The following is a 17,636-nucleotide window of genomic DNA, read 5'->3' on the forward strand; positions in this document are numbered from 1 at the left end:
CTCTCTAGTCTTGACACTGTGGCTTTCCCTGTACCCTTAGGAGGCAGTTACCCAGCTGGGACTGGGTTGCATTCCACTCTATCACCTGGAATGAGCGTGCGCAGCTTGAAGCACAGTACACTCAGAATCTAGCCCACCCGCCCAACCCTGACCTGGAGGAGGAAGGACTCACCTGGGCATGCCGAGCCCGCAGCTTGTTGAGGATGTTTGTGGCATCAAAGCCAGCATTGTCGCACAGCTGGCGCGGGATGATCTCCAAGGCCTTGGCATATGCCCCAATCAGCAGCTGCTGTTTCCCTGGGATAGTCCTTGAATAATCCCGCAGGTACTTGGAGAGCTCCATCTCAATAGCTCCGCCACCAGCCACCACCGAATCGTTCTGCAGAAACCAAACCACCTCAGTATAAGCAGGCCTCTGGTCTAGGTTCCACGTTGGGCCACTCGCTAAGTCCCTCAGTCCGGAAAGGAATGGCTCCTCATTCCTTCCCCCATCCCAAGCTCGCGAAGTCCAGACACGACATCTGCCGGCACATCCCAACTTCAACCCCGTGACCTGTATGTGACTATCTTCAAGGTCATCTACTGCTTGTGGACACTGGCATGACCATGGGATAGCTGACCACATCAGCTCTGCAGTTTCCTAACAACAGCCAGGCTTAGCCCTTAAAGCAGCAGGATCTATTTTTGAGAAAGGGAGATTCAGTTTCCCTCTGATCTGTGGGGTACGGTTTGCACGGCCGCCAGGGAAAGACACGTTAAAAAGGGAAGGAATCAACACACGAATCCAGGGTCTGATCAAATGGGAAGTAGAGGAGGCTGTGTAGACAAGGTCACCGCACAGTACCTTGATGGCCCTCCTGACAATCATGATGGCGTCGTGCAGGCTCCGTTCCGTCTCCTCCATAAACTGCTCAGCACCACCACGGAGGATGAAGGTGCATGTCTTCGCCTTGGGACAGCCAGTGAAGAAGTTGTACCTACACCCAGGACCAAATTATACACGTGAGAGAACTCCTCTCTGCCGCCACCTCGCTGCCTTCTGTTCTCAATGCCACGTCCTCCCAACATGCGGCAGCGGCCCTGGAGGTCTTCTAGCTGCCTGGTCCCACCCTGAAAGACATTTTCTAGGGAATGTCTGAGAACACCCCTAAGGCATAACAGATTGCATTCAGACTTCAGACTCATCTAGATCTTCTTCCCTTCTTTATCACTCTATGTGTCTGAATGCTTTATGCTCCAAAAATAAGATCTCACGGGGGAAAAGCAACAACTGTCCGAGCAGCGTACCACACCCAGAGACAGCAGTAGGCCAACCCAGACAGGTCTCCTGAGCTTAAGTCAACAGGCAGCCCTGACCCATGGCTTACCTTTCGCCTCCAATCTGGGTCTCTTCAAACACCTGGCAGCTGCCCAGCACATCTGCTGACAGAGCGTTCACACTGGTCTGGATCGAGCCTCCACAGGCCTAGGGGTCAAGGAAGGCACATCACCTGCATGAGGCTCTAGGGAGGCTCGTGCCAGCTTCCTGCCCCCTCACCTCAAACCAGTCCCCACAGAGGACCCTGCCATGGTGGCTCACATCCTCCTGTGCTAGCTAACCCACCCTTTCCCATGATCTCCAGGGGGCCCCTTACCCACCTCAAAGAGAACAGGAAACAAAACAGACTAACACATGAAAGGTCAATGGGCCTATGAAAGGATGGGGAGTCCTTCAATTCAGCCTATGTTCCTTTACCAAACCAGGGAGCTGTGGGCCCAGCAAGTGAACTTAGGACCCGCTCTTTAGAGCTAAAAGCATCTTTTGGGAGATGCTCAAGAAGAAAGAGAAGACATCTATCTGGCTGGAAGCATAAATACCCGAGGAGCATATCCGGCTAACCATTAACACTACTACGAGGCTCCCCCACAAACCAGACTTACTTCCCAACTTGTTTGGGGGTAGCCTAACTTTAAAGCAGCTGGTATCCCTGAGCATGCACGCACGCACACACTGGGAACGGAGTACTTCCTGGCAACGAGAATTACAAGAAGATAGGGCTGAACTCACAGTCAGTCTGACAGTACACTCTCATTACACCAGGGGAAAAACCCTTCAAGGCCAAGGTCAAGAAGTGGTCTGTGAAACTTGGGTTACCATCATTGTCCTCTTCAGATCCTCCTCAGGCACTCGGCCAGCACAGAACATGTCCCTGTCAGCAAAGTACTGGGTAGCCACGTCCCCAATGGGAAGTTTGGACAAGACAACTTTGGCTCCTGAATGATGGATCTTCTCTAATTTATCATAGAGAATGTTCCATTCAGCATCAACAATCGCCTGATAATCCTGAAAAAGATCCAGAAAAGGATAACGCTCTGGGGTGAAGACTGGCATACCTGATAGGCTAAATATACTTTCCTTCCACCCCCAAATAATACATGCTGATTTATCTAGGAATTAATGGGACAAACAGCATAGCCGCTCTTCAGTTCAAGCAAACAAAGACCCTGAGATATCTAAACCATTTCAAGGGGTCAGCAGGTGGCATGGTGGTGAAGGCAGCTGAACCCCTGATGGGTGAATGCAGAGTTTAAGTCCTGGAACCAGTGGTTTGAAAAACAGGGTGGGGACCAGTGGATGGCATAATGGTTATATTGCTGAACTCTCATGTAGTCAAGCGCGGTTTGAGTCCCAGAGCCAGCAACTTAAAACTCATGCTGGGTACATGTGCATCTATGCCCAATAATCCCAAGAGGAGAATGGAGAAGGGGTTGCAGTGTGGCCATCCCCCTGGGGATGATTTCTCGCTTTCTGTCTGTCTCTAGCAAGTGCACATATCCTATAGCAAAATTCTCCCCCTACCCCCCCAAAAAAAGGAACCAGCAGATTGCATAGCAGTTGCCTCGCTGGACTCCCACATGGCTGGCCGTGGTTTGAGTCTCGGATCTGGTGACTTCAAACTCACACCGAGCACCTGTGCATGCATGCTCAAGACCCCAGGAGGAGAATGGAGAAGGGACTGTGGCGTGGACATCCCCCCAAGGGATGATTTCTTGCTTTCTGCCTCTGTGTCTTTCTCTGTCTCTCCAGCGAGCACACACAGCCTACAGCAAAAAATCTCTCTAAAAAAAGAAAAACCATACAGGTTGTGTGTGCATGCATGCCCAAAATGCTGGAGGGAGGAAGAGATGGAGAGAGTACTGTAGCATGACCATTCCCCATGAGTGCTTTTCTGTTCCCCACTGCCCCTCCTTGTCTCTCCCAGGTAAGTACATATGCCCTCTGACAGACAGACAGACAAATAAATAGGCAGAAAGTGACCCCAGGTCTGGGAGTTCCTGTAGGGCTGGCATTGCCCTAGTGTGAGGAGCAGTATGGTCTGGCTGAGTTCTAGCTCCATCTGAGGTGCTATACCCATGGAGTTCCCACAGACCAGGACCCTCCTCCAAAGGTCATTTTATGCTGGGGACACAGAGCTGTTCCAAAGCTGCTCACACCTGGAGACCCTGCTGTCGAGGTATACTTCGTGATGTCAATGACGGGAACACACCTGACCTGTCCCTGCCAGTACGAGACCAGTCTAGAAGGGGAGGAGCCACACCTGCTGAAAAGTGGGGGACTAAAATACTGGAGACTGTGTAGCTGGAGAAGCCTTGCCAATTCCTTCCCCAGGACCCCAACGTTCAGATACCACTATTCAGGGGGATGCCAGGAAAAGGGGGCCCACAGCCTAAGAAGCAGAGCTAGATGCAAGACAGCCACAAAGATAGGAAGCTCTAGTCCAAAAGCTGCCATCTCCAAGCCACGGCCAGCTGGTAGGGCCTACCTCGACAGTGTGTACTCTGATTTCAGCATTATCTTTCTCAGCTTTCAGCTCCAGCTCAACATTTAAAAGGGCAATCTTAGGATTACTGTACTTTTTGGGCTGCATTTCAAACCCAGCATAAGAGAAGGTCTTCTTGAATGCCACACCAGCAACCAGTTGAGACTCCTGTTTAATGAAGAAAAAAAAAAAAGAAAAGCCAGCTTAATGGTTAGATGCCAATATAAAATAAGATCAAGCTAGTAGTTTGCTGGGCTGTGTGTCCATTCCTGTGAGCCAGACAAAAGGTGAACTGTGTCTTTACTTCACTGTTGTAACAAAGCCTTCTCATTATCATAAAATTTGGGGACAAATTAATTTTTCACAAAAAATAACACCGGGCGTGGTGGCGCCCGCCCTATGGCAAAAACCTATGGAGGCTGGAGGATTGCGGCATCGAGTCCATCTCACTCTCTCTCTCTGTCTCTCTCGGCGAGTGCACGATTTTGGGAACCAGCAGTTAGCGTAATGGCTATGTCGCTGGACTCCCACGTAGTCGACCGTGGTTCGCGTCTCGGACCCGGTGGCTTAAATCTCACGCCGGGCGCGTGTGCGTGCGTGCCCAAGATCCCGAGAGGAGAATGGAGGAGAAGGGATTGCAGCGTGGCCATCCCCCCCTGGGGGGTGATTTCTCGCTTTCTGTCTCTATGTCTCTCTCTGTCTGTCTGGCGAGCGCACGCGCCCTATAGCGAAAACCTCTCAAAAAAAAAAAAAACACCAAAACACATTTCAATTTTCCCTTTAATATAAGGAAAAATTCACTCTGCAGAGTAAAAACATGATAAAGGGCTGTCTGGGCTGCCCTCTGAAGCACTTGCCAAAGGACAAAGCTGCAAGAACCTACAAACGATAGCACCAGGACAGGCTCCAGGTGCTGAGGAGCAGGGCGGCGCAGTCCCGTGCGCCCCACTTCTCTCCCCAGCTTCTCACCCTCAAGCCTCCTCCTACTGCACGCCTACGTGTACTCCCACCTTGCTGTTCACACACATACACACCCTACCACAGCTCAGATGCTATGGTCAAGATGTTTCCTCTTTCGGGAAGATGAAGTCAGAAGGTCCGAAGAATCAGAACACACCACGCAGTTCCGAAGCTATCATCGTGGTTCCTCCCATGCCAGCCTCTGGGACGTAAACCTCTGCCGCATGGCCCCTGACAGCTTCCTGTAGGCTGGACATCGCAGCAGGGCACAGCCTAACACATGCTGCACTTGGGACTGACTCCTGCGCTACCGTGAGACTATGGTACAAGCTCGGACTGCTCTCCCACTTCATGAAAAACGTCATCAGCTTAATGTCCTTTAGGCGCTCTGCCAGTGCTAATCTGTAATTCTATCTGAGATGCTATACACATCAGTAGGTAGTATCTGTTCCCAATTTCAGCATCATTCAAGTTCACAGCCTCCTAAAGGGGGTGATGCCCAAGCTGAATGATGACGGATGAGGAGAAATTAGTCATAGAGAAAACGAAGGGATGTTCTCAAGAAGTGAGAGACAGTGCTGTACAATCAGGAAATTAAAGGCTATTCTGAGATGTTGGGATATAAAGCAGAATGCAGAGACCAGCCAGTGAGGAGGGATGGGGAAGTGGGCAGGGTTAGCTTAGAAGGTTCTGAGTGGTTCTGCGATGGCCTAGCTCCCATCTTGAGGGATTTCTGAAGGCTTTATGCAGAGACTGAGTGGGGACCATCACTCTGCAATAGAAAGTAGAATGCATTTAGGGGATACAAGACTGGAAGAAGGAAGGGTCAAAATGTTCCTCAGGATGAGTAAAAGAGAAAAAATAATTAGTAAACTAGTAGGTAAAATGAGTCAACAGTGGCCCACAGGTTTGTATGGAGTCAAAGTTTTTCAAGGCCGCTCCAAGATTTCTGGTTTGAGTGACAAAATGATGGTGATGATACCAGCTGTGACAAGGAATGCAGAAAATGCTGCAGGCTGGGAGGATGAGATACTGAGTTCAGCAGCAGTTAGACACAGGAGTACAAGGCGCAGGGGAGAGGAAAGGGTAAGAGAGAGAGATCTGGGGGTGCTCGGCCAACCCGAGAGAAGTACAGAACCACCACCATCATTTAGTAAATACCCAGTCAGGTTTTACATGAAGAGTTTTACAAGCATTTAATGAATGTGGACAATCTGGGCAAATGTAAGTGTGGCTTTGAGTCCCTGGCTTTTATCAGAGCACATACCAGTACTGACCCCAAATTTAGTGGATGCCAATCTAATCTTGAGGGTTATACAATGAAGGCCCAGGAGAGGAGGAGAAGGGCCAGGGCCAGGGCCAGATGTTATTTCGAGCATCTTCCCCTGTCCAAATCGCTTCAGGCTGAGGTCACTAAGAAAGAGCACAGCAATAAGTATGGCAGGCCAGAATGAAAAGGCCAAAAGCATGGAAACACCAATACCAAGAGACGTTCCCAGACAGAAATGCCTACAGGAGTCACAGCTGTGCTGTCCAGTACTGTGGTCACCTGCCCCATGTTGCTACTTAAATGCAAATAGAGTGCTCCTGAATTGCAGTAAGATCTTAGCTGCACATGCTGACATGGATCAATTGCCAGAAGATAAATTGGACAAAAGATAAACAACACTTAATATAAGCCATCATTTGCATGTTTCTTAAAAATTTACATAAATGCATATACGCACATAACATAGTTCCGAAAGGACACACACACACACACACACACACACACACGTAACAGTGGCGTGTGGGACACTTACTTTTACTTTAGGCCTGGTTAAACTGATTGAACTATGGGTCAGCTATTCAAGATACGTGAGTAGAAGGGAGAGCTTGACCACGTACATCATCTGGGAGTAAAGGGCGGTATGACAGCACCTCTCAGATGTGGTCATTGGGAGAGCCATGGATGACTTACATGAGCTACCACTCCAAGCCCCAGACAGACAGGAAGAACCTAAGACCTGAAAACCAACCAGTTCAATTTCTCATCCTGCTGACAAAGCCCACAGAGGTTATAAAATGTATCTACAGTCACAGTCCAAGTCTGACTTCACGTCCAAGGTGCACTCTCGCTACACCTGCCGTGTGGTGCCTCGTTCTCTGTGAGGCGGCATGAAGGGTCGGTGTGAAAACAGAAGCATCCAGGGAGGCACAGCAGCCTTACCTCGAGGGCTCCACCCTGCACCTTCTTGATTCCAATCATTTTAAGCTGGAGCAAGTCATCGAGCATCATCACGGCATCCACCACCATCTTGGCGAAGAAAGCTTTCTGTTGGGAGATCAGCTTGGAGCTCAGCGCTGTCATGGCACATTTCTCCAGCAGCTTCCTCTGCTCCCTGGGACAAGGATGCAACCTACATCAGGTCCTGCCGATCGAATTCCTGTTACCTGATTCTGTACAACGTGAAGGTGGTTCCCTTCCAGCCTTTAAACTCAGCCCTCTCCAACTTCACTTTCTGTACCCTTAGGCAGATTATCATGACAGATGGGACTGCAGTCAGAGATCTCACATGTGACAGCTTTTCAACTATAGTTGACAGCCTCTTTTGTGCTGTGCGGGCTGGGGTGCATCCAAGAATCAGGCAAGAGCCAAATAGCCCCAGGTCCGTACAGGGATTGCAACATGCTTCTGTATCCAATTTGGCCACAGGAAGTCAAGGTTCTGACAAATCTTACTATAAGCTTACACTTTTTTTCTTAAAAAAAAAAACAAAACAAAAAAAAAAAAAAAAAAAAAAAAAAAAACTTTTCCTTTAACAACTTTTTTTTTTTTTTTTTAAGAATTATGTCATTTAACTTTATTTATTTATTTTTTATTTTAATTTGACCAGAGAGGGACAGAGTGAGAAAGAAAGAGAGAAAGAACAAGTGAGAAAGCAAGCTGCCAGGTCTGGGACTTGAACCACAGTTGGCCACATGGGAGTCTAGCACCCGTAACCAGCAAGCCACCTGCCAGCCCCTGCAAACTTACACTTTATCTTGCTTCTTCACAGTCACAGCGATCTCTCTGATCTTGTTAACTGCCTGCCAAGAACAAAGGTTGAGTGAGTCTCATATGAAAAACAATCTGGTGAAGTGGATCCCAGTCTTTCTTGCTAGTCCCTCATTGGTTTACTCCCAAATCTTAAGCATTTCATTCTAAAGTCGAAACATTTCTAGATTTTTTAGCTGTCCATAAAAATGTAAAACTTTTTTTAATTACAAGGGTGTGTGTACTTTACCAGAGAGACAGAGAAAGCACCCCCCGATAGGGTAAAGTCACGCTATAATCCCTCCTCCTTCATTTTTCTATCCTGCCAGGATGTTGGCACACATACACATGCCACCAGCAAGTTTTTCAAGCCTCTGGGGACGAGATTTGAACCACGGTCTGTTAACCCCTTGGCTACAGGTCTGGCCCCAAACTTTATAGTTTAGAAAACTCCCAAAGTTAGATATATAAAGCAGATTTATAGTTCTGAATAATCATCATGGTGTTTCTAGGATTTAGCTCTGGATCTGCAGAGCACCTAAAATAAATGAGCAGAAACAAGCCGTGATACTAGATTAGGTCAAATCTTATTAAAAACACCTATGACAATTTCTAGCACTTTATACATTAGTTATGTGTGTGAGATATAATATACATACTAATACACATATATTAGACTTTTTATCTTTTACAAAGTATTCCTGTAACCTCATTTTAATGTCACCACCTGAAATAGAGATATAGCAAAGAGAAAAAGAAAGGCCTAGAGAAATTCATTATAATGTACATAATAATATACATTACATTTAATAGGTCTCAAGAGAGGCCACAAGACACTTGCTAAAAACAAAACCAGCCCTCACTTTCTCAGAGCCTGTGATATGCCTACATCACAGTCGACCAGGCTGACTGTACCCTGAGGATTAAGAGATTTAGCAATACAGCTCATCAAACAGCTACTGAATGGCAGAACTGAGAGCTGCAGGGAGGAGTCAGAGACCGCTCAAGGAACCCTGTTCCCCAGCCCTCCCATCGGGTTAAGGTATCACCCTCACTAGGAGAAACGGGCAGGCCAAAGGCTGAGCTAGTGGTACTCCCATACCAACTGAGTGGCTGTGCGGAAAGCTCGAATGATGATCTGGGGGTGCAAACCTTCCTCCACATATGGTTTCACCTGCTTCAGGAACTCTGCAGCCAGCAGCGTCACGGAGGTGGTGCCATCACCAACCTAGAAGAAAATGACAAGAAATAGATTTTCTGATGTTCAGGTAATACAGTCCTAAAATTTCATGAAACTTGGTACTATTTAAATGGGCATCGAGACCTTTTCTCAAAGCACAGGCTTTTGCAACAGGTAGAGAATAGACAATGGTGTAAGGTATCCGCCTTGTCAAATGGTCCTGGGCTACAACCGAATTCTCTCAGGAATGAATATACATACAAATTAACTGAGGACTTATTTATTACACATAAGGCACTGTGATGAGTAGACAGTGCTTGTTATGCTTTCTAATGCAATCCTTAAATGTCACCAATAATTGCAGTACCAGGAAGCATAAAATAAACATCCTTCAAGAAGCAAAAAGTACTGCAGGAGTTCACAAAAAAGACAATTTTTAGCCAAAATCACACTAAAACAAATCTTCCAAGATCAGTCAAAGTTCTTTATATTTCAACAACTTTTTACAATAAGCAGATTACTGATCTGCTAGTCTTAGATGGTGCTATCCTGTGATGGAATCTGAATCCTATTTTAAACGTGAGAGAAAAAGCACAAGAGCTTTGAGAATATCAGCTAAGGTGACCAGCAGATAGCGAAATGGTTACATTGCTGAACTCACACATAGTTGAACACAGTTCAAGTCCTAGACCCGGTGGCTTAAATCTCAGGCTATGAAGAAAAACCAACAAAACATAAAACAAAACAAAAACTCGGGCTGTGAGCGTGTGCATGCATGCCCGAAATCCCAAGAGGAGAATGGAGAAGGGATTGCAGCGTGGCCATCCCCCCCCACCCCGGGGGAAGAGGTTATTTCTCACCTTCCGTCTCTCTCTCCAGCGAGTGTACCTACCCTATAGCAAAAGTCTCTCTCTCTCTCAAACAAACAAAACAGAAAAAAATACCCAGCTAGTCTCTAATTTGAAAGGAATTTACTTTTAATCCACTTATCTCCACTATAAGGTAAGGAATTAAGGGGGGGGAAAAGTTATTAGAAAGAAGGTTTAAGGGACCAGCAGTTAGCATAATGGCTATGTCGCTGGACTCTCATGTAGTTGACTGCGATTCCCGTCCTGGCGGCTTAAAACTAATGCCGGGCGCGTGTGCGTGCTTGTCCAAGATTCCGAGAGGAGAACGGAGGAGATGAGACTGCAGCATGGCCATCTCCCTAGGGGGTGATTTCTCACTTTGTCTCTCTCTGTGTGGCGAGCACACTCGCCCTATAGTGAAAACCTCCCGGCCCTCCCCCCAAAAAAAAAAAAGAGAGAAAAAGAAAAAGAAAGAAGGTTTAAACTGCCAGAAAGAGGGTTTAAACTGCCAGATAGCCAGATATCTGGAAAGATATTCCCTTGTTGAAGATAGTAACAAATTATACAGACTAAGTCATACTGTTTTATAAACTACTGGATACTAATGAATGTTTTATTAAAATTACAGGACATAATACAAATCTCTCATTTCTCCCCTTTCTTCTCATGAGAGTGAATGAGCATAAACATGAGGGGGTGGGAGAAAGAGGTATTCTGATAGGATCTCACCATGTCATGAACCTCACGTCCCTGCCTACCAGTTAATTGGGACTATAGGTGCATGCCACGTGCCTGGCCCATTCAGGCTAGGCTGGGATCCAAACCTGGGCCTCCCATGAGACCGCGGCCACCGTGCAGTGGTGCCCTCCCACTTGTACTACTGTGTCTGGGTTTCTCTCTCATTTCTGTGACTCCAGTGTTAAAAATTAGACAGACTGGAGTTGGACGGCGGCACAGGAGCAAAATGTGACAGACACTGTGAGGCAGACCTGTCACATGGAAGAGGCTGCCAGTTCATGCCCAGAGATCTCTGAGACCCCTGTTGGGCATGTGTATGCCTGTGGGATGGGCCGGCTGAAGCTGGGGGAGCGAGAGTAAACTGCGGTGCTGAGACCCGATCTGGGTGCTCTATCTGTGTCTCTCTCCATCTCCCTCATTCAAGGAATAATTAAAACAAAAAGGACAGACAGACAGGTGAATGTCCCTGAATGGCACTTAAACACTGTTAAAAGGATACACTTGGAGCCAGCTGGTGGGGTGGTAGTTAAAGTGACTGGATCTCACACAGCCAACTGCACGGTTCAAGTCTCAGACCTGGTGGCTTGAAAATCAAGCTGAATGCATATGCACATGTGCCCAAAAATCCCAGAGAAGGGGTTGTACTGCTGCCATCTCCCCTGCGGGGTGGTTTCTCACTTTCCCTCTCTCTGGCAAACACATGCACCCTATGACAAAAACCTAAAAAATAAAAACAAAGAAAAATTCTCACCAGGCGTGTATATGTGTCCCAAAATCCAGAGAGGAGAACGGAGAAGAACTGCAGCATAGCCATCTTCTCACCACCACCCTTACCCCGCCCCCACCACCTGTCTCTGGCAAGCACACATGTCTTACGGCAAAAAATTTTTAAAAAAGGACAAACGTTATATGTATTTTATCACCATTTTTAAAAAAGTGAAAAGGCAGACTAGGGACTTAAGGTGATCAACAGACTGAGAGGGTCCATTATTTACCTAGAACCTCACTTGAATAATGCACATGGGCCCAGCTCTAAGTTCTTGGGCAGCAGACTTAGATCTAAAGATATGGCAATCACCAATGTGCTGATATGAAAAGCTGTATGTAATGAATAGTGTAAATTTTAAAAGACGATTAATTCTAAATGTCTTAGAGATATATATTATTTGTACAATTATCATTTTAGACATACATTTTTAAAGATGTTTTGAGAGAAGAGATCGAAGGGATAACGATATTTCAATCTCCACTTAGACACATATAATTTATTATCCTACCTCAGCATCTTGGGATTTGGCAATGTCCACTAAAGTCTTCGCCGCAGGATGGACGACATCAAGGAGTTTCAGAATTGTGGCCCCATCATTAGAAATAGTTGCTTTGCCTTAAAAGAAACAAAAAATTTAAAAGCCCCTTTCTGAAATTCCATCTTTGCTTTGGACCAGGAGTCCACGTATGTTTTACTGGGATGGGAAAAGGGGATCACAACAGGACTGAAAAGGAAAGATACCAATCTCATCTTCTTATGCAGAGTTAGCTCTGTTCAGAGCAGTCGAAAACCACAAGCTTTTAAAGATCACAGGCTCCAGTCTTTGAAGAGCAAAATTAGTACAGCTCAAACGGATGCAGAAAACATTTTTTAAATGAAAAGAGTAATCACTTAGATATTAACACAGTTGATATCTTTGTCTCACACTTATCTATTAATATATGGAAGCACAAAGGAGAATTTTCCCCGTCTTGACGTGATACAATGGGAGTGACCAGAGGCCATTCCAGGTGGCTCTATTTCATGTTTCTTTTCTTTTAAGAATTATTTAACTTTATTTATTTTAATTTGACCAGAGAGGAACAGAGTGAGAAAGAGAGAAAGAGGGAAAGTGAGAATGCATACCGTCAGTTCTGGGACTTGAACCACAGTTGGCCATGTGGGAGTCCAGCACCCTTAGCCATCACACTACCTGCCAACTCCTCTATTTTATGTTTCTAGGGTAGACCTCTCTATAGGGCTACAGATTCCTGAGCCCAGGTTCTCCCATATTTTCCCAAAAGGGACAATGTACGAAATAGAACGACTTCAGAATGAGCAACCCTCCTCATAGATCTGAAAAGAAGTGCTGAAGCTAGGGGTAAATTTTTTATGCCAACTGTACTAGAATCGTTTCCCCAGAAGCCTGACGAACCCTGAAGACTTACCTCGGCCATCCACAATCAGCTTGTCCATGCCACGGGGACCGAGGGTGGTCCTTACAGCCTCAGCAATCACCTGGCAGGCACTGATATTACTCACAAGTTGGGGAATGCCCTGGGAGCTATCAGTTCCCTCCTTCAACAGGATAACTGGTGTGGGCTAGAAAAGAGCAATTGATAGTTTATTTAATAATCGTCCATTACAGTAGACCTAGGGCAGTAAAAGAGAATGTTCCTGTCTCATAACAGAATTATTTGGCTGTCTTTTTAAACCATATGTCCTCAGTGTCCACCACATCCATTCCAGCCTCTACCTCCAGACAGCGCCAAGATTCCAGCATACCTGTAGGTGTGCGAGACAGGAAAATGATAGGAGAAATATTTATCTAGTCTGAAAGAACAAATCACATGTTCTCCAGTGCACAGCTGAGTGAGTATGGCCTTTTCAACTTCTGACCTTATTCCCTATGTTGAGGAATCAGGTCACAGCACAGGAGGAGGAAGCAGGCTCTGCTCAGTGTTTACCGCCCCCAGCGAAGTATCCACTTGTCTGTGTTACAACTCAATCTAGACAAGCAGATGGGGCACGATACAAAACCTGAGGTGCCAACAGCTTGAGGTGTTGTCCTGGACATGCCCAGGCAGGCAGGCAGAGAGCTTATTTAACTTTATTTATTTTAATTTGACCAGAGAGGAACAGAGTGAGAAAGAGAGAGAGAAAGAGGGAAAGTGAGAATGCATACCGTCAGTTCTGGGACTTGAACCACAGTTGGCCATGTGGGAGTCCAGCACCCTTAGCCATCACACTACCTGCCAACTCCTCTATTTTATGTTTCTAGGGTAGACCTCTCTATAGGGCTACAGATTCCTGAGCCCAGGTTCTCCCATATTTTCCCAAAAGGGACAATGTACGAAATAGAACGACTTCAGAATGAGCAACCCTCCTCATAGATCTGAAAAGAAGTGCTGAAGCTAGGGGTAAATTTTTTATGCCAACTGTACTAGAATCGTTTCCCCAGAAGCCTGACGAACCCTGAAGACTTACCTCGGCCATCCACAATCAGCTTGTCCATGCCACGGGGACCGAGGGTGGTCCTTACAGCCTCAGCAATCACCTGGCAGGCACTGATATTACTCACAAGTTGGGGAATGCCCTGGGAGCTATCAGTTCCCTCCTTCAACAGGATAACTGGTGTGGGCTAGAAAAGAGCAATTGATAGTTTATTTAATAATCGTCCATTACAGTAGACCTAGGGCAGTAAAAGAGAATGTTCCTGTCTCATAACAGAATTATTTGGCTGTCTTTTTAAACCATATGTCCTCAGTGTCCACCACATCCATTCCAGCCTCTACCTCCAGACAGCGCCAAGATTCCAGCATACCTGTAGGTGTGCGAGACAGGAAAATGATAGGAGAAATATTTATCTAGTCTGAAAGAACAAATCACATGTTCTCCAGTGCACAGCTGAGTGAGTATGGCCTTTTCAACTTCTGACCTTATTCCCTATGTTGAGGAATCAGGTCACAGCACAGGAGGAGGAAGCAGGCTCTGCTCAGTGTTTACCGCCCCCAGCGAAGTATCCACTTGTCTGTGTTACAACTCAATCTAGACAAGCAGATGGGGCACGATACAAAACGTGAGGTGCCAACAGCTTGAGGTGTTGTCCTGGACATGCCCAGGCAGGCAGGCAGAGAGCCTCACCCGTGACACTCAGCTGGAGTGTAGGAAAAGAGGCAGACAAATAAACGGCATTTCTGTCCTGCCTCACAAAAAGTCTAATTCGTACAGCAATGTTCCACTGCTCAGGTTGGCTCCACAAAGCTTCCATGTGACTCATTTCCAACCAGAGCAGACCCCCACAACCGTCTCTACTACTGTAAGGGCTACATTTGCCGGCCTGTTTAAGTAGCATGGAAAGCCAGGAATAGTGCTTGGTTAAAATGTCTGTATAGCGGGACCAGCAGTTAGCGTAATGGCTATGTCACTGGATTCCTACCTAGTCAACCATGGTTCACGTCCCAGACCCAGTGGCTTAAAACTCAGGCCGGGCGCGTGTGCGTGCATGCCCAAGATCCCGAGAAGAGAATGGAGAAGGGATTGTAGCGTGGCCATCCCCCCGGGGGGTGATTTCTCGCTTTCTGTCTGTGTCTGTCTGGCGAGTACAAAAAAACCTCTAAAAAAAATTAAAAAGTCTGTATAGGTACCTTTGTTTGCTCCTGTGCCATTAACAGTTAACTCCTCGCTTAGCAAACCAGGGTTCTTTCTCTGTGCACACAAGCCTGAGCATTCAGAGATGAGCTCATGAACTGGACCTAGTTTTAGTGTTTATAACTTTGTGTGTGAAACAATATAGAGTAAATATTATTTCGAAACTACAGGGTGTGTGTGCTTGACAGAGAGATAGAAAGCGAGAAATCCCCCCCCAGGGGGTATGGCCACACCGCAATCCCTTCTCCTCCATTCTCCTCTCAGGATCTTGGGCACGCATGCACAAGCGCCAGCGCGAGTTTTAAGCCGGACTTGAACCGTGGTCAACTATGTCAAAGTCCAGCAACGTAACCACTACATCATCTGCTGGTCCCAAATTTATTTCTAAACATGGAGCACAAAACAAAGTCTGAAAGCCACTGCCCTAAATCACCCCAGAAGTACGTTAGGTATCTGAGCAAGGAAGGTGCTAGAAAAAAGAATGCTATCCCAATCTAACAATCCACACACCAGTAACAGTCTAGTCACCCATGAGGCCGACTCCATATCAAATGGGAACGTCCTTAAAAAGTTCAATTCCCAATTCCTTTGGCCAATGTAGCTGGAGAATAGTGAACAGGAGGAAGACTGGAGTAGACTGAAGAGCCAGCTCAGAGCCAGCTCATACTCACATGTGTACACAGATCATGGTCAAGGTTAGAATTTGTTCCTGCGAGAAGTCTTAGAACAGCTTTTGACAGAGGAATGGCAGATGTGATTTACACATAAATGAAAACAATCCAGGGCCAGGCCCGTGATGCAGTATTTAAGTACTGTACAGGGATCCAGATCCCAACAGGGCTGCCTACAGTTGGAATCTCAGTCCCAAAGCTTGAAAAACTCCCTGGTGTGTGTGTGTGTGCACACGTGTGCGTGTGCCCTGTGACCATGCCCCATTTGGGGCAGTTTTTCTCCCTCTCTCTCTCTGGGAAACAAAACATAGAAGATGACAGGTTAAAAAAGGCAAGATATAATATGTAAATATAGAAATGGGCTGAAAAGGCATTCCAATCTGAGGAACAAGAGAGTGGAGGTAATTTAACACACTACTCATTACATATACATTTTTTAAAGAATGCTGGTCTTGGGAACCAGCAGTTAGCGTAATGGCTATGTCGCTGGATTCCCACATAGTCGACCGCAGTTCGCGTCCCAGGCTCGGTGGCTTAGAACTCATGCTGGGCACGTGTGCATGTGTGCCCAAAATCCCGAGAGGAGAATGGAGGAGAAGGGATTGTGGCGTGACCATCCCCCCTGGGGGGTGATTTCTCGCTTTCTGTCTCTCTGTCTGTCTCTGTCTGCCTGGCGAGCACACGCGCCCTATAGTGAAAACCTCTCAAAAAAAAGAAAAAAAAAAAAAGGAATGCTGGTCTAATCTTCCCCTGCATCTGAGATGAGGTATGGGTTAGAGAGAAAAATCCTTCCTTTTCCTAAGGTATACCAGGTCTGGTCCCAAGAATAACTTCTCTATATTCCCGCATTCTTTTTGGCCCCTTCTTCCCCCAGTCCTGCTAAATCTCCTGTGGAAGACTCAAGTGTTCCCTGGCCTGCCCCTGTCTCGGATAGTCTTATATTTTAGGTCACAGTTCAACTTAGCCTAAATACTTTCCTTCTACTTCAACACCCTGATCTGTCTAACGTTTATGGACTTCTCACCTCTACCTCCAAGCTGTACCCCCAGCTACACGGCTCTTTTCTACTAATACTGTTTTGTTGCTGTTGTGGCTAGAGGGTGTGTACTCACCAGAGACAAGAAAAGGAGAAAGCATCCCCCTTGGGAATAATCGTCTTGCAGTCCCATCTCCATCTTTCTCTCCTTTTGAGACTTTGGGCATGCATGTGCAGGAGTCTAGCATGTTTTTCAAGACACTGGGCTCAGGATTCAAACCATAGGTTGGCCATGTGGGATCTGGTTATCTTATCCGCTATGCTACAGAGCCAGCCCCAAACCACTTTCTTACTATCAGGGCAGCAATTCCCTTGAAGTTTTCCCTTGCAGCTAACAGAGGAACCCTGAACAGAGGCTCTTATAACTCCTACTTCACTTGCCCTTACTCCCACCCTTCATATCACCACCACCTTAGGATTGAGCTTCTCAAAGATAAGGACCATGGTAACCTGAATTTGTAGAGTGCTAAGATTTGAAGCAACATTCAAGTTTTCACTGCTGAAAACTCAACTGTTACTGAAAAGTACTTGATCTATGCCATGAAATAAGAGCACTGGCTGCCTGATATTTTGGGGAAAAGTACTGACAGTTTGGTGACACTGTTTACTAAGAAAAAAAAATTTTTTTTTTCATTTTTGCTAGAGGGCACACCCATTCACCCACCAGAGACAGAGAGAGAGAGAGAGAGAGAGAGAGAGCGCGCGCACCCCCAACCCCCACAAGGGGACAGTCATGCTGCAATCCCTTCTCCTCCATCTCTCCCTCCTTTCAGAATCTTTGCCTACAAACGTGCCCTGTGTGTTTCTCAATCCACCAGGTCCAGGATCTGAACCACAAAGCTGGCCATGTGGGATCCAGCCACCTTAACCACGATGTGCCTGGCTGGCCCAAGAAATTTTTTTTTAATTTAATTTTATTTACGCATTCACTTAGTTTTTAATTTGACCAGAGAGAGACAGAGGGTGAGAGTGAGAGAAAGAGGAAGTG

The 17,636-nt window shown here is 46.5% G+C and overlaps 1 protein-coding gene across 3 annotated transcripts in view; it reads right to left on the reverse strand.

The window, feature by feature from the left end:
* CCT7 (chaperonin containing TCP1 subunit 7) overlaps positions 1-17,636 on the reverse strand; it is a 25,066-nt gene that overhangs the window by 2,550 nt on the left and 4,880 nt on the right. For 2 of the 3 annotated variants that reach the window (XM_027772966.1, XM_027772965.1), the window contains exons 2-11: positions 13,778-13,931; positions 11,820-11,926; positions 8,879-9,004; positions 7,777-7,829; positions 6,970-7,141; positions 3,804-3,968; positions 2,135-2,323; positions 1,368-1,465; positions 845-977; positions 173-379 (exon numbers count right to left, since the gene is read on the reverse strand). In XM_027772966.1, coding sequence (XP_027628767.1) covers positions 173-379; positions 845-977; positions 1,368-1,465; positions 2,135-2,323; positions 3,804-3,968; positions 6,970-7,141; positions 7,777-7,829; positions 8,879-9,004; positions 11,820-11,926; positions 13,778-13,931 — 1,404 coding nt within the window. Of the gene's footprint in view, positions 1-172; positions 380-844; positions 978-1,367; positions 1,466-2,134; positions 2,324-3,803; positions 3,969-6,969; positions 7,142-7,776; positions 7,830-8,878; positions 9,005-11,819; positions 11,927-12,738; positions 12,917-13,777; positions 13,932-17,636 lie in introns of those variants that run through there. The other variant, XM_014588901.2, reaches the window with a different exon arrangement.

The sequence above is a fragment of the Tupaia chinensis genome, unplaced genomic scaffold, assembly GCF_000334495.1.
Source record: "Tupaia chinensis unplaced genomic scaffold, TupChi_1.0 Scaffold000316_1, whole genome shotgun sequence".
Lineage (NCBI taxonomy): Eukaryota > Metazoa > Chordata > Mammalia > Scandentia > Tupaiidae > Tupaia > Tupaia belangeri.